Here is a 20,548-nt window from a genome sequence, read left to right as displayed (position 1 = left end):
CTCCAGGGCCCTGACTTTGCAGGCCAGATCTAGCCAAGAGCTTGAATGTTAGTGCACCAACTATGTGCACCATTCACATGTGTGTGTGTGTATAAATTGTATCAAGCATAGATGCAAAATGAACGTACAGCTTGATGAACTGTAGCTCCTACCCGAGACAAGAAACAGGACGTTACAAGCACCCAAGAAGCCCCCCAGATGCCAGTGTAAGTTTTTTGTTTATAGTCACAATAAATAATCTTTACAAGAAAGGAGGTGTTATTATCCCTGTTTATCAGTGAAGAAACTAACGCTCGAGAGGTTCAGAAATGTCCTAAAATTTTTCGGTTCATCAGTCAAACCTGAACTCTGGAGTGTGTTTGACTCCAGGGCTCCTGCCAACACTCCACCAGCTTCTCCTCACGAAACATGAGGGAAACACGAGAAGCGACAGCAGACATGAACCTCCTGATCCCCATGGTGTGGAGGGCTGCACGCGGGGGTCCCACACCGGATGGATGGTTGGACCTGACGAAGTTGGGGCCTTTGCCACATCCATGATCAGACTCTGGTTTTGTATTACTGAAATCAAGTTTCGGGGCGTGCAGGTCCTCCCCCGGCCCGGTCTCGCCCTCCCCAACTCTGCATTATGGATGGAGTGAATCATCTGGTAAATAATTCACCTGTAATCGGGATGGTGAGGGTAATGGGAGATCTGGGGTGGATGTGTCAGGAAGGCTCCGGTTGGCAACCTGAGCCAGACTGCCCCCCATCCTTCTAGGGCTGGGCTCTGCTCTGGAGAGAGGGAGCCTGAGAGGCAGGCAGGAACCTCGGCGGGATGACCACGCAGGGAGATGGGGCCATGGTGGGTCAGGGGGCCCTGCACAGCCCCCTCGGCCTCCTGCTGCTGGCACCCCTCTGCCTTCTGCATCCAGGGGCCTCGGGTGAGTGATGCTCAATCCGCCCTCCACAGGAGCCCACCCCTACTCACATCCCATTATTTCTCCCCCTTTCTTCCTCAGGATCCTCTTTTTGCACTTGTGTAGCCATTCAATGAAGTCCATTAACTTCATCCACCTGCCAGATATCAGCCAGGGTTGCACTGAGTGACCTCTTGTGCCGGGTTGGGGAGGCAGGGCCGGAGCACCAAGAGTGCTCTGCTCTGCTGAACCTTGAAAAGCCATAAGAGCTTGTGCTGAGGGCCACTGTTGGGGTGTAAGCATAGTGTGACGTGGTCAGACCTGGGTTTCAGGACATTCCCTCCAAAGCTGACAGTTTTCAGGGTGCTGGAGGCAGTGGGGAGATCTTTGCAATAGTCCAAGTGGGAGATGCTCATAGCGTCCAAAGTTAGGTCCACAGGGTTGGAAAGAACCAATTTCTGGATTAAATGCCTTTCTCCTTGACCAGCTGAACATCAGAATCTTGACTCTGATCCCGTCCCTCCAACACCACGCCTGTCTCCTCCTCTTCTCTCTCTGGGGAAGCTGACAGCAGTGGGGAGAATCTGAGGCCGGGGATTAGACAGGGCTCCAACCCCAGCTCCTCCATGTACCGTGTGGTTTTAGACGAAGTGATTTCATGTTTCCAAGTCTCGGGGCGGGGGGGGGTGCCGTGGTTGTTATGGTGAAGATGAGTAGGTGATCAGCAGGGGAAGAGTCCAGGGCAGGCATGGTACGGGTGAGGGGGGTACACTCAGCCAGCAGAAACTTGTGTGAGGGAGCCCTGGGGCTCAGTCATCCTCTGAGGCACTCATCTTTCCTAAGTTTGCTGAGGCTCCTTGCAGCATGCTGACCACAAGCGACAGAAGAACAGGGTGCGCAGGCAGGCATGAGGTTGCCTGCTGGGTCTGCCTTCCCCATCACAGCTGTCTACTGCGTGGTGGACCAGAAGCTCCATGAGGGCAGAGATGGAGGGCTCATGTGTCACGGTAGCCCATGCCTGGCCTGGCGCAGGTGCTCCAGATTAACAGCTGATGAATGATCGGGTGCTAGGTGGGCTGACGGCAGGCTGGGATCATCTTCCTGTTGCTGCAGTGGGTCTGGAATCCCCTGGAGTCTTTACGCAGACATCTCCAGAGCCTGAGTTACCAGTGGTCACATATACCTCCTGAGCCTCGGGGGTTGTTGTCTGGCTGGTCATCAGATTGTCTTCCGGATGGTTGTTAAAATACAGATTCCTGGGCCCTGACACCCCTCTCCCCCCTCGGGGATTCTGACTCAGTCTTCCGAGATGAGGCCCAGGAATCTACAGTTTTATCAAGCTTTCCGAAAGGCCTAATGGGAACCTCTGCTCTAATCCATTCCCTGATTTCAAGAAATCCCCTAACCCCAGCCACTCGTATAGCACAGCCAGACAGGAAGCTCCGTGGGTCCCTCAGAAACCGTCTCTTGTCCACCAGCTCTAGAAGGGCTTATGCTGCCTTATCAAACCCTGCCCAGTCGGCCTGACCTGCAGACCACCGATAACAGAGATTCTAGGCAAGGAAGGGGAGCAGGAGACCTCAGACCAGTCCAGACAGTCTGAGTTGCCTCTCTGTCTCCAGGGCAGCCCCACCCGACCCGAGGAGCCCCCAAGGAGACCTCCTCCATCCAGGGAGTGCGAGGCGGCTCAGTAGAGCTGGACTGTGGCGCCCAGTCTGCCCCCCTGGTGGTCTTCTGGAGCTTCACCCCCCTGGGCTCGCTGATTCCCCAGCCTGTGGCTGTCGCCAGTGGAGGGGAGTTCAAGGTGGAGGCCAGCGCCTCAGCTCTGGGGGCCGTGAGTCTGCGAAACAGCAGCCTGGTGCTGTGGGAGCTGCAGGAGGGGGCCAACGGCCACTTCCTGTGCCAGGCCCTGCATGAGGCCAGCGGCCAGCTCCACACCACCTACTCCTCCTTCTCTCTGGCTGTGCTGGGTGAGGGACCTGGCCAGGCACCCCGGCGGGCTTGAGCTGCTGTGCGGGCTGCTTGGACTCTATCTGCATGTGCTGCCTATTGTGTTCTGCTGGGCTCGGGTTCTATGGGGCCCTGCTCCTGGGAGCAAGCACACTTGGGATCATGGAAAGGGATGCTCAGGGGCCTGCCAGCAAGTACTGGGCCACTGGGCATGGCCGGATACGGCCTGGGTCTGCAATAACAAACACAGGGCCTCTCCTTCCTCTGGCCAGTGCCCGTATCGAAGCCTCAGGTGCAGCTGAGTGACCCGTCCCCAGTGGAGGGGGCCTCCTTGGTGGCCACGTGTGCAGTGCGGGAGGGCACGGAGCCCCTGACCTTTGCCTGGCAGCATCAGGCACCCCGAGGCTCTGCAGAGGTTCTCATGGGGGTCACAAAGCGTCTGATCCAGCTGGACCCTGTCAACCGGACACACCTGGGCTGGTACACGTGCACTGCCCACAACACCGTCAACCAGCTGAGCAGTGATGGGGCCTTCCTGGACGTCATCTGTGAGTCACAATGGCCAAGGGGAAGGGGTCAGGGCTGACACCCACCTATCCACCTGGACCTGGCCTCCTGACACATCTCGGGACCCCCAGGAGTACCCTAGCTCTCCAAGAGGCTCCAGTAGGCGGGAGTCAAGGCATTGTACACACTGGTGTCAAACATGGCTCTAGTACAAGGCATTTTCACCTTTTCAAGGTCAAGGGCCCTTCTTCCCAGGAAAATGTGCATACATCCATAGTCAGTTTACCCTAATTTCAGGGGTGGCCCAGAAATTCTGCTTTTGACCAACTGAACCCTGAAGAAACAGGAAGGGAGGTTCAGTGAAAAAAGAGGGTGGTTATTTGATCCTAAGTCTGAAGCTGAGAGGTTGCTATTAGAAATCAGAAACTTGTCTTGAAAGCACACATAGCAAACAAAGGATTAGAAAGATCTCCAAAACAAGTGAGGAAAGAAGCAGCAATCTGTACAAAAGTGGACTGAAGACAAAAATAGTTATTTCAGTAAAGAGAACACATGTAGCTAATTAACTTCTAAAAATTTTTTTCAAAAGATTTTTTTTATTTAAAAATGAAATCAGTGGTCTGTGTGAAAGATGAAGTCACAGATAGTCTACCGCAATACTGTCCAATACGGTAGCCACTGTGTGATTTTGATCTCTTGGGATGTGGCTGAACCTGAGATGTGCTCTGAGTGTAAAATGCACACTAGACTTTGAAGATTTAATCTAAAAATAAGTATGTATATCTGTGCATATATATGGGCTTCCCCAGTGGCTCAGATGGTAAAAAAAAATCTGCCTGCAATGCAGGAGACCTGGGTTTAATCCCTGGGTCAGGAAGATCCCCTGGAGAAGGGAATGGCAACCCACTCCAGTATTCTTGCCTGAGAAATCCCATCGAGAGAGGAGCCTAGCGGGCTACAATCCATAGGGTTGCAGAGTCAGACACAACTGAGTAACTAACACACACACACATCCATATATATATTTATATATACATATATATTCATCATCAATACTTTTAAAAATGATTTTTGAATAATTGTACATTATTTATGCAGGATTTTAGTTCCCCAACCGGGGATCAAACCCATTCCACTGCAGCGGGCAATCTTAACCACTGGATGGCTGCTGCTGCTGCTGCTGCTAAGTCGCTTCAGTCGTGTCCGACTCTGTGCGACCCCATAGACAGCAGCCCACCAGGCGCTGCAGTCCCTGGGATTCTCCAGGCAAGAGCGCTGGAGTGGGTTGCCAGTTCCTTCTCCAATGCATGAAAGGGAAAAGTGAAAGTGAAGTCGCTCAGTCGTGTCCGACTCTTAGCGACCCCATGGACTGCAGCCTGCCAGGCTCCTCCGTCCACGGAATTTTCCAGGCAAGAGTACTGGAGTGGGGTGCCATTGCCTTCTCCACTGGATAGCTAGGGAAGTCCCAATACTTTTTATGTTGATTGTGCATTGAAACTATAATATTCTACATGTATGGGTTCAACAAAATATTATTAAAATTGTTAAAACTTATTGATGTTTTTTTCACTTGGTTCGGTTTAGTTATTTTTCCTGTCTAAGATTTGGAAAATTTAACACATCTGTGGTTCACATATGCCTATTGGACAGTGCTGGTCTAGCGCCTTTAAGGAGCTAGGACTCCGCCTAAGGATGTCCACTAATGATGGTGGCCTGTGGAAATTGTCAGCAGAGTAGAATGGGGGAGACAGGTGAGAAGTTCTTGGGAAAGAATTAGGAGCAGAATGAAACAGGCAGAGAACTCAGTCCTTTCTGGGAATCAGGGAGAGAGAGGACCCAGGAGATGGGAAGTGAGGAGGGCTGGCTGCTAGGGTCATGCTCAGGGTATCTTCTCAGCCTGTTTTCATCCCTTTCCAGTCTAAAAGGATCAACTGCCCCAGTTCCAAGAAACCCCTCAATCCCAGGCAAATGGGAAGGGCTGGGCACTCTGCCTCTTTTCTGCCCACCTGGGTCTTGCCCATTCCCTCACCCCAATTCAACCACCAGTCCCTCAGGGAAGCCACACGACAGTCACAGCTGCCCTCCTGAGCTCCCCCAGCCCAGGGTGCTCACCTCCAACAACTGTGGTCACCTACACTGGACTGTGCCAAAGGCCCCTGCTCCATGAGTTCCTGGGGGCCTAGCACAGTAGTCGACACAGCTGGTACTTCATAGATACTCACTGGGTAGGGAATGAGTTCAGCGACGACTATACGAGTGACTGAAGGAATGAAGGCTGGGAGCTGTGACAAGCCTTCCTTGCCCTCCAGATGGTCCAGACAATCCTGTGATCACCGTGGAACCACTGGGCTTCACTGAGGAGGGGTTTGGGGCCATTGAGAGGGAAGAGGTGACCCTGAGCTGCCTGGCTGCATCCAACCCCCCCAGCCTCTACGTGTGGCTCCATGACCACACTCAGGTGCACGCCGGGCCCACCTACATCATCGCCAGTGCAGGCCGTGCCCACACAGGCCTGTACACCTGCCTGGCCCGCAACAGCCGCCTGGACACTCGCACGCAGACCAGCGTCTGGCTCACCATCTACTGTGAGTGTGTGGGGAGGGGCCCCTCGCAACAGGAGGCCCCCAAACCTGTGCTCTGGCAGAGTCCAGGGGCCCTGGTGTGGACGTGGATTGGGAGGGAGGACTCGGGAAACCAGACGGAGTTGCTAAGTGGTCAGAGCACATCTATAAAAGCCCTCCAAAGTGGGAAGGGGCAGGAAGGGGGGATGACCATATGTAGACTCCTCCCCAGGGAATTGTTCTTTCGCCCTGGGGACAGAACTGAGGCACAGAGAAGGGTAAAGACAGCAGGGCAAAGCAGAGAAAGGGAGACTTCCCAGGTGGGGGCCTAGGGGGGGCTCTGGGATTCCTCAAGGGCTCTGAATACCCACCCCTCTCCCAGCCTCTGCCCTTGGCCTGAGAACTCTGCCTTTCCCTTATCAGCCCCTCAGACAGATCATTCTTTCCCGGCTCACCAACTTCTCCCTCCTTCCTCCACCCTTGACACCTCAGGCCTCTGGGCTCTCAGGTCGCTGGGGGGCGGTGGTGGGGGCGGCTGTGGTGCACTGCCGTGGGGCTGCTGCAACCCTGCCCTCACACCCTTCTCCTCCCAGATCCCCCCAAGGCACAGCCCTCCTGTACTGTTCTCCCTGCCCCTGGGGTACTGACTTTGGTCTGCACCTGGCCTGGGGGGCTTCCAGCTGCCCAGCTGCAGTGGGCCGGACCCCAGGGAGCTGGCCCCACTGCGCTCAGCAATGTCACCTGGAGTTATGCAACCACCCAGCTTCCCAACAGCAGCGCCTTCACCTGCACTGGCAGGCACCCAGCTCTGGCTCTGCCCGTGCTCTGCAGGATCACGCTGTGTGAGTGGACATGGTAGATGGCAGGGCATGCCAGTCCAGGCAGAGGAGTGGGCAGGGGGCCAGGGGCCAGACCACTGTGGCCATGGGATCCGAGAAGGGGCTCCAGGCCACAGTCTCCCAGACCTGCTGCTTAATGGGGAGGTGGCAGCATGGCTCAGTCCCCACCTCCAGCTTTTCTCTCCTCTCCAGCCCCGGTCTCCAATCACATGGTGGCTTAAGTCTGGCTTAGAGTCCCATGACACCCTCCTTACCATCTCCCAGCCCCCAGGGAGGACCTTATTTTTACTGCTCTATTCTTCCATGCTTGCGTTATCCATGGGGTCTTGAAGAGTCGGACATGACTTAGTGACTGAACAGAGAGCAACAATTACTGCATGCTGGCCTTGAGACTTGCCTTTAGTTTTCTTTCTACCTTGGAAACTCCTACCCATCTACCAAGGCCAAGTTCATATGTCATTCTGTCTTCAGTCCTCCTCTCTGAAGGCCCAGAGACTTTGTCTTTCTACCTATGCTCTAGCACACATCAGATTATATTGCACTCTGTTCCCACTATTTTCCAGGCACATGGTCAGCCCTCAATAAACTTCAAATGAATGAATGAATGAATGAGTGAGTGAGTGACTGTGTACGCAGAGGCATGAGTGAGTGAAGCAATTAATGAAGAGTGAAGGGATGGGTAGGCCTGCCAGCCCTTCCTCCTCCTGTAGCGCCGTGCTGAGCCATGATTCCCTACCCAGGGGAACCACTCCAAAGCCCCACTTGCTGGACCATGGCCACAGTCAGAGACCAGTTCATCATGCTGAGCTGTGAGTGGCCAGGAGGTGAGCCCCCTGCCATGCTGAGCTGGCTTGATGAGCAGGAGCAGCCTCTGGGCAGCAGCAGCTCCTCCCCGGCCGTCTACCTCCTGCAGGCCCAGGAAGACCTGGCTGGCAGAGAGTTCACATGCCGGGGCACTCACCCACTCAGGGCCTCTGACCCCCTCTGCCGGCTCCGGCTAGGTGAGTCAGAGCTAGAGGCTTGGTTCTGGGGCAGGGTGGGAGGAGCGGCTCTCCGGAATCAGGGTGAGGGCCTCTGGGGGTTGGCGGCTGAGCAGAAATGCAAAGTGAGTCAAGACCCTGTGTCACCTCCCCTCCCAGGGGCTCAAGTTTTTTGATGCATAAAATCAGGGGGCTTGGTCTAGGTCTGTGTTGTCCAATAAAAATATAATGTGACCATAGATAGAATTTAACATTTTCCAGTAACCACGTTTTAAAAGAGTAAAAAGAAACAATGAAACATTTTATTTAGCTTGATATACCCAACACACTGGGCTTCCCTGGTGGCTCAGATGGTAAAGAATCTGCCTGCAATGCAGGAGACCTGGGTTTGATCCCTGGGTTGGGAAGATCCCCTGGAGAAGAGAATGGCAACCCATTCCAGTATTCTTGCCTGGAGAATTCTATGGACAGGGGAGCCTGGCAGGCTACAGTCCATGGGGTCACAAAGAGTTGGCAGGACCGAGCGACTAACACAACACAACACACTGATATACTAATTTCAACATGTAATAATAAAATTATTAGTGATATTTACATTCTTTTTTCTTTCCATACTGCCTTCAAAATCTAATGTGTGTGTTTCCAGTGGCAGAACATCTCAATGTGGACTGGCCACATTTCAAGTGCTAAATCGTCACACGTGGCTGGGGAGTTGGGGAGGGGGCTGTTATTGTACAGCAAGGTCTAGACCCGGAGGGATTCTGTCGCCCTCATTTGCACCAATTTGCACAAGGTGCCTAATTGTATTCTTGATTTGCATTAATGATTCAGGCATCAGAAGTCCTCTGCTTCTCCCGCTCCCTCTGTTTGTTTTTGGTCTGATTTCTTCCTCTGTCTTCATCTGGCCCTGCCAGTCCTACTTATCGCCAATTCATTAACAAAGAATTAAACATTGAAGTAAAAATTCGAGAAAAGCGAACGGCAGAGCCGTCACCTAGAGCGGTTCTCACAAAATGCTTCACGTCTTGGTCTGCAAAGGCCAAGTGAATAGCATGGTTTTCAGGGAGGTCCACCACTCAACATATTTCTTTCCCTTATTACTCAGCCTCAGGACTGGAAATTCCATCATAGGAGATTCATGAACACCTGAAACCCTGGGTCTTTAAGAGTCAGTCTATAAAAACAGCACCTGCTGTGGGCCCGGCCCTGTGCCCGGGGTGGAGGCGTTGTGGGCCTTTGGGGGTTGGGGTAGGAGGCCCTGGGCCAGGTGCTGGGAGGGGGTAGTTAATGTAGAGGTAAATAGGGCGGGGGCCCACCTGTAGGAGCTGTTCTGGGGTCGGGAGGGAGAGAAGCATCATGAAATACAACTACTGTCAGTAAAACTTGGAGCAGGTGGTGCTGGGAATTCGACATAGAATGAGAGCCTGAAAGAGGGGGCAGACTGGGCCAAGGCAGGCTTCACTGTCAACTCCACAGCCCTCCCATCTCCTTTCTCCCCTCCCCTCTGAGCATCCCCCCCACACAGGGGGCACCTTCTCACCTTACCCTCTCTGTCCCTGCAGAAGCCCCTCAACTGGCAGTGGCTGAGCCCCGGGTGTCAGTGCTGGAGGGGGAAGAGGCCTGGCTGGGATGTGCCCTCCTGGGGGGCACGCCACCCGCTCAGCTCCTCTGGCTGGGACCTCAGCGACAGCAGGTGGAGCCGGGCACTTTGGGATTCACGCTGCACCCTGAGGGGGCCCAGCTGCGCCTGAGTGTCCAAGGTGCCGACCCAGCCCACCACAGGGGAACCTACCAGTGCGTGGCCCGAAATGCCTTGGGCAACAGCAGTCGGAGCGTCCTGCTGGAGGTCCTGAGTGAGTGAGGGGTGGTGTGCACGTGTGCGTGCAGAGGGAATGGGGAACCTCCAGCCACTGCTCTTTAGGTGGAAAGGCACATGGATTCCCTGCTTCGAATCTTGGATGCGTTATCTTTCTCAGGCACAGATGGGCCCTCAAAAAGCACAAACCCCATGTGAACGTGAATCGGATACCCTCGAGTTCAGGCAAACAGAACTCTATGTAGTCAGAATAACCTCCTTTTCCTCCATTTATAAGAGGCTTCCCTGGTGGCTCAGACAGTAAAGAATCTGCCTGCAATGCAGGAGACCCGGGTTTCATCCCTGGGTTGGGAAGATTCCCTTGGAGAAGGGAATGGCAACCCACTCCAGTATTCTTGCCTGGAGAATCCCATGGACAGACCATGGAGTCACAGAGTTGGAGACGATTGAGCAATTAACGCACACCTCCATTTACAGAGGAGGAAACTGAGGCCAGTGTGTCAGTCTAGGATAACACAGACCAAAACTACACAGAAGTGGTCGAGGCTACAACCCCCATCTCCGCATCCCCACACCACCAGCTGTATCTCAACAAAACCCTAATAAGCCCTCGAGCGCACACATGCATGCACACACATGCCTGTATGTGTCCCTGCCTTCACCCCAGGATACCCAGCTCCTCCCAACGTCACCATCAGCCGCCTGACCTACGGGAGACGCCGGAGCGAGGTGCAGCTGCAATGGGCTGTCCGAGGCCCCGGCAATCTGACGGGCTTCCTGGTGCAGCGAAGGGCCAGCGTCCCAGGCCTGGGGGCAGGGGCTTGGGAGACCGTGGCTGGTGACATCGAGCCGGAGAGCAGGGGCCGGCGGCTGGGGGGCTTGGACCCGGGGGTCCTCTATGCCTTCCGTGTCCTGGCTTTGAATCATCGCACGGCTGGACATCCCTCTGAGGTGAAGACACCAGGTGCCAAGGCTTGCGCCGTGGAGGGACTCTGTTTTTCTCCACTGAACCCAACCCGGGTCATTTTCTTCTCCACGCGGCATCCGCTCCTTTGTTCCTGCCTCCTGAGCCCCTCCAGCCCCAGTCTCTGTCCTCTCCTCTGCCCTCCCCCTCTTAAGCAACCCCACTGCTGTCTTTCCGTCCTTCCCAGAGTCTCTAGAGGTCTGGGCTTAGGGGCGGGAACCATAGTCCAGCTCAGATCAGAAGAAATAGTGAAGGGGAGGTGTAGGTGCAGGTAGTTGAATTAGGGTGAGGGCCCAGCTCTGCGCCTCAGTCTCACCTTCTGGGGCACAGGTGGGCTCTCAGCTTCCTGCTGCTCTTTCTCCATCCTGGAGGTAACCAGACTGCCGCCCCAGGCTGCTGAGATAACCATCCTATTGCCTGCTCTGCCAGATAGAGGGGGCTTGGCTGGGGACTCAACACCCCAGGAGCTCAGGCAGGCTGAGCACCCTCTCCTGGGGAGAGACCTGGTCTCCCAACTCTCTAGGTCAAGGCTTGCTCTTGATCGCAGCCCCCAACCCCCAGGTGAAGGGCCAACCGGAGGAGCAGGGCACAGCCTGCATGATGCCCTAAAGCCACTGTTGCCGAGTTCAGCAGTGGCTCTAAACCTACCCTGTACACCCTCTCCTAGCGGATCCCCCCTTCAGCGCCTATGCATCAGTGCTGGGCGCGGCAGGCACAGGGATGGTGGTGGCGACAGTGGCCTCCCTGCTGGTGTTCCAGTATGCTGCCCGGCACCCGGACGCCTTCCCCTGTGAGTGGGAAGCTCAAGGACTGGGCTGTTGACCCTGTAAAGTAGCCTCATATTAGATGGGCTTCCCTGGTGGCTCAGATGGTAAAGAACCCACCTGCCAGTGCAGGAGATGTTAGAGACTTGGGTTTGATCCCTGGGTGGGGAAGATGTCCTGGAAGAGGAAATGGCAACCCACTCCAGTATTCTTGCCTGGAGAATCCCATGGACAGAGGAGCCTGGTGGGCTAAGGTCCACAGGTTTGCAAAGAGTTGGACACAACTGAGCAACTTAGCACACAATATGTAGACTGCCCCGGGCAAAGAATCTAGGTTCTTCCTTAGTTATGAGCTCCTCCCAAAGCTAGAAGTCCATCAGGGCTCCAACCTCCAACCTTGTGCATTTAGGGCCACTCCCTTCCAGGTTCCTGAGTCTCGGGACAGGAGAGTTATTCTCCCAGGACCTACGCTGGTTGCTCAAGAAACGTACCTCTTCCTTTTCTTCCTTCAGGCCTTAGGCGCTTGCTCGTTCCCAGGTGGGTGTGGAAGCCCAGTCACTCTGGAGGTCAGGATTTTCTTCTAACTGGACAGGAAGGCTGGTAAAGTGTAATTTAACTCTCCTACTTCACCCTCAGGGAGCAAAATCAACAATATCAGGGTTCAAGGGGTGGCCCCGAGGCAATACCAGGTAAGCCCAATTTTACCCCCAAACTCGGGAGAATAGTCACGAGTCACCCATGATGCTTAGTCTCTCTTGTCCTCTGGGAACAACCTGGGACGCCCCCAGGCATCTCTCCTTTGCTTGTGTCCATTCTGTGTAGGCACCGAACCATCCCTCACCACCCCAGGTTCAGATCCTGCACGCGAATCCACGGAGCCCCCAGTAAATGTCACCATCACAGTGACGGCCACACCATGAGGCCCCAAGGGGAAGGTGCCAACAGGCTTAGGGGAGACTGTTGGGGGGATGGGAACATCCCCTCATCACATTGAATCTTAAAGACAAGGTAGCTAAGACCCCAGCTACCCCTTCCTGCTGGATAAGCAGCTTTTACAACCAGTGCAAGGCTCAGCTGCAGGGCCTCTAATGACTCGGTTACGAGACCAGTCCTGGCCCAGCTCATGGCAGACAGAGGGGGAAAAACCAGGAAGACACATGACTCCGGAGAAGATCGCCGGCTGTCCGAGGGCAAGTGAGAACCACGGTGCTGGGAACGGTGTCTGGAGCCATGTGACCTAGCTTCCTGCCTCCAGTCTGAGTTTGTGCACTGAGCAATCTCTCAATAAATCACCCATGACACTCTCACTGGTGGAGGGTTATTCCACTTGCAGCTCCCATGCGGAGAGGCTGACCAGCTTCAGTCGGGACCCAGGTTTCTCTACCGGGAGGAAGCTAGAAGATGGGAGATGAGACAGGCAGGTGTGTGTGTGTGCCCTTCATGCAACTGTAGCAAGAAATGTGTTCTTCTCCCATCCAAGTACTAACTAGGCCTGACCCTGCTTAGCTTCCGAGAGCAGATAAAATCCAGCACCTTCAGGATGGTAGGGCTGCCGAGATGTGATCTTCTGGCTCTTTCCCAATCTCCAGCTCCTTCCCCCTCAAACACAAGCTTCACCAGGGCTGGTAGCAGAGCCAGGTGCCCGGAGCCCTTGTCTCCCTTTTACCTCTCCTGCAGGCACAGCACAGAGCCAGCCGTGGTCAAAGGGCCTCACAGTCGCTGGGCTCGAGAGTCTGTGCCAACAAGACGGGACAGGGGTTCCTGCCACCAGGCTGGGGGAGCTGGCTGCCAGGGGCCCGGGGCTGGCCAAAGTCACACTCTGTCAGCCGCCGGCATGACTCATTGGCTCCGAGCGTGTGTGTCTGACATCTGGGTGAAACACAAATGCGTGCTTGTTCCACTGCCTGCGAGAGTCAGCAGGACTGCCTCCGTGGGGGACGCAGAGGAGGATAAACAGCGAGACGGCCAAGGGATGGTCCTGCCAGGAATCGGGAAAGTGGCGCCTGAGAGGAAACGGATCGCTGACAGAAACGGAGCTCTCCTAAGTTTCTCACGGACTCAGTCTCTACGAGAAGAGGGCTTTTGGGTTCCCTCAGAGCTCTCAGGACTGGGGCTGAGGTTCAAGGAAAAGCCCGTTCAAATCTGGGGAACACTGCGTGACAGGGCCCCACCCCATGCAAAAGTCCTTGGTGGCTTTCTGATCGAAGCAGCCCAGACACTGGGGTTTTTCGTTTGATTGTTTGTTTTTGGCTGTGCTGGATCTCGTTGTTGTTTAGTTGCTTCGTTGTGTCCGACTCTTTGTGACCCCATAGACCGTAGCCCCCCAGGCTCCTCTGTCCATGGGATTTTCCAAGCAAGAATACTGGAGTGGGTTGCCATTTCCTTCTCCAGGGGCTCTTCCTGACCCAGGGATCAAATCCATGTCTCCCGCATTGGCAGGCAGGTTCTTTACTCTCTGAGCCACCAGAAAAGCCACTTGGGAAGTGCCAGACTTTAGTTGTGGCATGCAGGATCTAGTTCCCTGACCAGGGATTGAACCATTGAACCTGGGCCCTCTGGATTGAGGGCGTGGGGTCTTAACCACTGGACACCAAGGAAGTCCCACCCCAGACACTTTTTTTTTTAGGGCAGTAAAGCTAAGCTGCTTCTTAAGACTAAATTTCTGGGGTTCACATGGACATGGCTCTAGGTTAACGGTAAAAATAGACAAGGTTTGAGAAGGGATCCCTCTTTCTCATTCTCCTCTGCCCCCATTTCCTTCCAAAGAAATGCTAAGCACCCTAAGGGGATGTATCTGCTTTGACAGAGCTCCTTGCTGCAAGTATTTTCCCAATATATTTGTCCCAGATCCTTTTCCTTCAGGGCCTGGATCTCTGCAGTCAGATCAGAAGGGATTAACTCACTTGACTCTAAGTTGTGCAGAGGAGATTTTTCAAGGAAGGACAGGTCCAAAACTTTTCAAAGACGTACACCCACCCCCACCACAAGCTATAAGCAGCTTCACACAGACAAGGGAGCATCAGAGAACTACATCTTCACGAGCTACTCGACATGAAAGCAGCATTCTCTTTTAATAGAAAATCATATCAGCCAAATAAAACCTGTCAAAGCTACATCATTTAAAATATATACAATTTCAAACATAATATTACAACTTTAAGGAAAATAAAACATACTTTTCAATATGATACAAAAACATGCATCTGAAAATCACTGCTTTAAGAGAGAGTAACACAGGTGAAATTCAGTTAGAAGGCTGACTTCTTGGCAGTCCTGTAGCTGGAATGAGACTTGCATCACGATCAGCTTAGTAATCTGTATCTGTCTTCGTGAACTCATTTGACAGAAACAAAACCCAGAAAGAAATGCCTTTTGTTTTTAAAGACCACTTCAAAAGGTTTAAAACATTGCCATTTCACTTACATTCTGTACAGCGCCCATCATCAGAGGATCAGTGCATAACCAAAAGAAGGAAAAAAAAAAAGGGAGCTAGAGAAATGATATAGCAGAAGGGGGAGTTGGATGCTAAAACAAAGACTCACAGAGTTCTAAGAGGAGAAGGGATGTGAAGAGGTCTGATGGATTACAGGATCACTATCATGCTGAGAGGTCAAATTTCCAGGGAAGGGGTGGTAGCAAGGTGGGTCACGGGGAGACATGAGGGCTCCGGGACACCAGGTAATAAGCTCAGAGCTCTGCCCGCGGGGCACAGGGACAGCCTCTCTAGTTGTGGAGCTAGAGCATCGGAGGAATTCTGTGGTGGGGAGGACCGGGGTCTTACAGAACGGGTTCCATCAGCAGAGTGAACCGCAATGGTTTTGGAAAGCAGTCTGGAAAAACAAGAGCTCAGATTACTGCTCCAGATAAGTTCAGATTCAGGCTCTGTGGCTCACCCGTGTGACCTGGGAACTTTATCACCTACTTAGTAGATGTGTCTTAACAGGAAGATTTGAGATAGTAGTAGCAAGCACCAGTCTGGTACATAACAGTTACTGCACAAATGTTAGAGCCATCGCCCATGCTGTCTTGTCCTCTGACTTCCTGGCAAATAACATTAGGTAGGACTGTTTTGGGTAAATGTGCAGAGCATAAAAGTTCAGAACAACTCATAGTTAGAGAGCACTCATAACTCCTAAACATGAAGGCAATTATATATATATATATATTTATATTTATATATCTCAATATATAAAGGCATTTTTTATAAATAAAATACAATTAAAGGGATAACACTTAAAACAGCGTTACTAATAATATAAATAAAGCAGTCCACAATGAGATTGCCCTACAGGTAAAGTCATTTTTCTCTTCCTAGTGGACAAATCCCATATTCAAACTCAATCTTTAAAAGCAGTTTATGACCTAAGGCTCACGCTAATACACCTCTGTTTCCTGAATCAAAATGACTGCTTATAAACACTTACTCCCCAGTTTTCTAAAACTCCCTTTGTGAGTGTAGTGCTATAACCCGACTGGCAGACACAGGGTATGTTTTCATATTCTGTGCACTAGGACTTTGTCCTTTGCTGGCCACAGAAGTAAAGGATGCAGCTAACTCCCTCCAAAGCTAACTGCATCTAGGCAACAATGAAGAATAAGTTCAGTACACTATAGGTGTGGATGTCTGAAATGGAGAATTTGACTCTGGAGCATCCGTGATACCTGACTATGAAATTGTATCCACTACATTCTACTCCAAGTAATCCTTGCATAGTGACCCAGCTCACGTGGCACATTCCACTAACAGCTCTATTTCTAAAATATATAGACATATGTAAGGGAATATGGATGCATTTACACAGAAAGTCGATTAATACAGTATTCTACTCTATTTCACTGCAATTGTTGGGAAACTGTAAAAATATTTTCACTTATGCTGGAATTGCTTGACTCTCCATAAAGTGAATTGTTTTCTGTTCCCCCCCCCCCCAAAGGGATGCACAATCCAAAAAAGAGCAGTGATCCATAAAGCTTGAGTCAAGCTATCAAATACACTCAGAGTGCTGTGTTGTTTTGTTTCAGACGTGGAGAAGAAAAGCCTTTCAACGGCAGCCGCAAATGTCCTCGTCACTCAAAGGCAGCAATAACTGATTCACGAGCTCTGCTAATCAAAGCTATAGGTGCCTGTTACAATGACGACATTCAGGAAAAACATCAGGAAACCTCAGACCTCCAGATTCTTTTCTGACACTCACATCTTTCAGGTATTGCCCAAGCTGGAACTTAGAAGACACAGATTTTTAGGGGGTGTGGCACCACAACACTTCCTATACTAACGGGAGAGCTTCCGCCAAGATGATCCACCTGGAACCTTCCTTTCCTTCTTAAAATATGGATCTTTCTCTTCTAGTCACCACTTTAAAGTCTTATTTTTCTCTTAGAAACAGTCAAAAAGAGCCCTATGGTGACCATGTTATAAACGAATGCGATTTTAAATGATAATAGGATTTGAAGGCATTCTTTTTCTTTCTGGTTCTGGCTCCCTTTCTGCCTTCTGCAATAACACAACCAGACCGCCTTAACCTCCGCCATGCCCACAACACGTGATTACTGCCTAGATAACTGGATGTAACCTGTGCCCACATGCAGATAGCCTACAGGTCAACTATCACTTCTGTAGAAGGCACTCATCAAATTCACAAGACATCTATTATAAATGTTAGGCATTACAACTGTGGTTGATTTCAAATGTTCTCAGACAGTCTGATAATGTGATGGTGAAAGACAGCTTTCCATCTGAGAACTCCTAATGGCCTGTGCAATTCCCTCTTAGCTGAATCAGCCAACAGGTAGGATCCTTGCAGGAGGGGCTCTTACTGTCTCTGAGGCTCTTGGACAACATGGTCTCAGGTGACTGAAACTGTGCCAAACCAGGTTGCTTACTGATGAGGGGTGGGGGGAGGAAGAGGGAGGGAAACTTTTAAGGCATAAATAACATAAAAGGGGACACATTTAAGATACATTCATATGGCATCACTACAACAAAAAATAAATAACGATCTTTCTCTGAATTGATGTCCTTTACACAGTCCACTCCTAGGGTTGTTTTGTGCAGTTACTGGCTTGCGGTGGGAACATGACGGGGCATTGCTGCATCCTCAGGTTTCCTGGGGTTGCTGAAGGACCCCTGGAGGACTGTCTACAGGAGTGCCAGGAGGAGACCATGGTGTCTTTTCAGTACAGTCCTTTGAGACAGGTGGCAAAATAAGAGGATTCCAACTTAAAATGTTGTTCTCAGCTTCTGAAGGCACACAGCTGTCTCCTGGAAAACAAAGGTTTGGAAGCATTATGAAATGAGAAAGGCTGATTTTTATCAAAGCAGTCTAAAAACAGTATCTTCAGTCATAAAGAAAGAACCATGAGCAAAATTAGAGCCCAGTTATGTTTATGTTTGAATCTGAGGGAGGCAGAGGTTTAAAATAAAGTTGAGCTCTCATGGACAGTTACATGATTCATCTGAGGGTTACAGCAAACCCCTTAAAAGCCCCCAAATAACCATGTTCAAGAATCACTACAACTCCAGAATCAACTCAGATGAGAAAAGAAGCCTAGGATCACAAAATGCATCCTTATAGCAAGTCTACTGTCCAGGTACAAACTGAATCAAAGCCTATTTGGATTTATTTTCCAGAATGTAATAGGATGAACAATCAGAGATGAAGGACATGTATCATAGAATTTCAGGGACTTCCCTGGCAACCTAGTGATTAAGATTCCCTGCATTGGGAGTGCAGGTTCGATCCCTGGCTGGGGAACTAAGATCCTACGTGCCGTGAGGTGAGGCCAAAAAATTTAAAAACGCGAACAAAAGAACATCCTCAAACACCCCAGAATTTCAAAGAATCCTTTACAGAGTCAACTTTTGTTGACATATCCAATACCCCCACCCAGTAATCTAAGAAATATGAATTGATCACAGAGAGAACGTTCTGAAAGCATCATCTCTCGATACAGTTTTTAGTTAACTGAAGACTATCTAGAAACTTGAGATTTATAATGTCTTGCTGTACCTCTGTGGAACTCTGCTGTATCTTCCACACAATCAGAGTTGGTCCCATCTCTGTTGTCTTGACAGCAGATGGGCTGAGCAGGTGTTGGTGTCACGTCCTCTTTGATGCCCTCCTCGGGTGACTGAACACAGTCAGGGACCGAGGAAGCCAGACACACAGGCATCTTCATGTGACTGAAGGGCTTCATTTCCAAACCATCTTGAGGATAAGGTGCTATTACTGGGACCACAGGAAGGGGGCTGCTGCTGAAAGTGCTGCTGGTTTTGGTGAAACACCTACAAAGGGTAAACCAAAAGAGACAGAATTGTGTCTAGAGGGATCAATAATTAAAATTCACTTATTCTGAAATATCATTTGGTATTTTGTATTCACAGATTCTTAAGGAAGACTGGTGCTTAAAAATAACTAAATGATTCACTATGATTTGAATTATCAAGATCTCAAAAATTATAGTTAAAGTGAAATACAACAGGAGAATGCATCAAAATGCAAACCAACGAAAAATGGAACAGTACACGATGACCCATCCCATGCATCCTTTGCCTCAGTCCACTGTTAGAAGTTGTCTTTCATAATAAACTAGCTCATGAATATAGCACACAGAAGGAAAAGGCCATTCATGCTGGAAGGAGTGAAACAAGAAAAGAGGAAAAGGACAGAAAGCTAAGAAACTTAACGGCCACATGAGAGAAATGACCTTATGAAAGCCAACAAAAATACAGTTTTGAAACCAGGTATGTTCCCTTTCACTCTTGGAAGAAACACTACAAGAACTAGATACTCAAAATCCAAGTTTTGTTTATTTTTCAATTTTTCTTTCTTTGCAGAATTGCTAGACTTATTAGTACTAAACATTCACTTCAATTCTGCCCTACTTTTATTTTCTGTCTTCATCCAAGATACATGTTTTCTCTAATTTTTTCTTCCTGTTCTTTAGATTGGATAATTTCTATTGATCTTTTAGTTTATTGACTCTTTCTTCTGTTGTCTCCAATCTGATATTAAGCCCAAACAGTAAATTCTCCATTCCAGTTATTTATGCTTTTCAATTTGGGAACTTTCATTTGATCTTTTTTATAGGTTCTATTTCTAAGATGAAATTCCCCACATGAAGGCATTGTGTGTAGTTCACTGAGTCCTTGAGCATATTTGTAACAGGGTCCGTTTCTATTGACAATTTTTTTCCCTTGAGTAAGTATCACTTTTTCCTATTTTTCACATGTAGAGTAACTTTTTTTTTTTTAAACTGGATTTTTCCCTCCGATTTTCTGGTTGTTCTGTTGAACAACTTTCAATACTTTCAGTTTGTGCTCTTGATACAAGATTGAAGAATGTCCTCAAGCAACAACCCATAGATAAATGTTACCCATTGTCTCTCAAGGTTAGATTTATTCAGTTTCTGCCTGTTTCTGGTTATTCTACAATACTTTCAGATGGTCCAGATTTCATCATTATTACCTGTGGATGATAAGCTATTCCATCATTAACAGAAACTGGAGACTCAGAAGTATTTACATATGAGATAAAAATATTTTTTATTTATAAAATTAGGAGTGAGAGAAAAGTCTGAAGATATTTCATGTGGCTTTGGTTGGGAATGTTAGGTAGGAAATACACAAGTATGCTAGAGTTAGGCATGTTAGGGAATAAAGATAAGAATTCTTTGGACTTCCAGCCTTTTAACATGGGATAGTATGTTTCTGGAACATAAAATCAGTAAACGGAAGTCCACACAACTGTTACCAGCATCTCTGTTGGTTCAAGCTATTAGAAATAACAAATGCTAAGCTTGAAGTCCTGGAACCTGAAAGAGAATAAGATATCTGTCAGTAAACCAAAGCCTTAATTTAAATAAGTTCAACTTTAATTTCAAAGAGAGAAATATATCGACTATACACTTAATAGAATTCAGATACCAGTCATCTGGCATGAAAGTAAAGTATGTCTGTCAGGTATTCAGCTGCACAGAAAAATATGACTACAGCATAATCTAGTATGACGGTAATCCTAACTTTTAATACTATCAGAAAAAATACATACTTGATTCAAAGAAAATCTGTATTCTGATGCAAGTGTTAAGGCAAGAAAAAGTAGAGGAAGCACTGGTATGGAAGAAAGTTTGTTGGAGTCAGAATCAAAGTACTGGGCTAGCAGACCAAGACTCTAGGAGAGCAAGGCATTCCTCATGGGTCTGCTGGACATTTCATTCAACTCTGAACTTAAAATTTTTTCTGGGATGCCAACAAAGGTGAACACAG

At 49.8% G+C, this 20,548-nt stretch overlaps 2 protein-coding genes across 6 annotated transcripts in view; one reads left to right on the top strand and one right to left on the bottom strand.

Annotated features, from left to right (window-relative positions):
- The first annotated feature begins 841 nt into the window (after window positions 1-841).
- Window positions 842-12,200, top strand: VSIG10L2 (V-set and immunoglobulin domain containing 10 like 2). Its single transcript, XM_081531142.1, has 10 exons — window positions 842-923; window positions 2,522-2,869; window positions 3,122-3,397; window positions 5,666-5,941; window positions 6,511-6,759; window positions 7,497-7,757; window positions 9,299-9,589; window positions 10,220-10,516; window positions 11,184-11,306; window positions 12,103-12,200. Exons 1-10 carry the CDS (start codon window positions 842-844, stop codon window positions 12,198-12,200), a joined length of 2,301 nt encoding a protein of 766 aa, XP_081387268.1.
- Window positions 12,201-16,740: 4,540 nt separating this feature from the next.
- Window positions 16,741-20,548, bottom strand: part of CDON (cell adhesion associated, oncogene regulated) — a 102,952-nt gene continuing 99,144 nt past the window's right edge. For 4 of the 5 annotated variants that reach the window (XM_081535043.1, XM_081535044.1, XM_081535042.1 and 1 more), the window contains 2 exons: window positions 18,291-18,565; window positions 16,741-17,542 (listed from right to left, as the gene is read on the bottom strand). In XM_081535043.1, coding sequence (XP_081391169.1) covers window positions 17,379-17,542; window positions 18,291-18,565 — 439 coding nt within the window. In that variant the 3' untranslated portion in view covers window positions 16,741-17,378. Of the gene's footprint in view, window positions 17,543-18,290; window positions 18,566-19,800; window positions 20,095-20,548 lie in introns of those variants that run through there. The other variant, XR_014066937.1, reaches the window with a different exon arrangement.

This window comes from Giraffa tippelskirchi, chromosome 10, assembly GCF_054371585.1.
Source record: "Giraffa tippelskirchi isolate mGirTip1 chromosome 10, T2T-mGirTip1v1.2.pri, whole genome shotgun sequence".
In the NCBI taxonomy this organism is placed as follows: Eukaryota; Metazoa; Chordata; class Mammalia; order Artiodactyla; family Giraffidae; genus Giraffa; species Giraffa tippelskirchi.
This window is presented reverse-complemented; position numbering and strand designations above follow the sequence as displayed.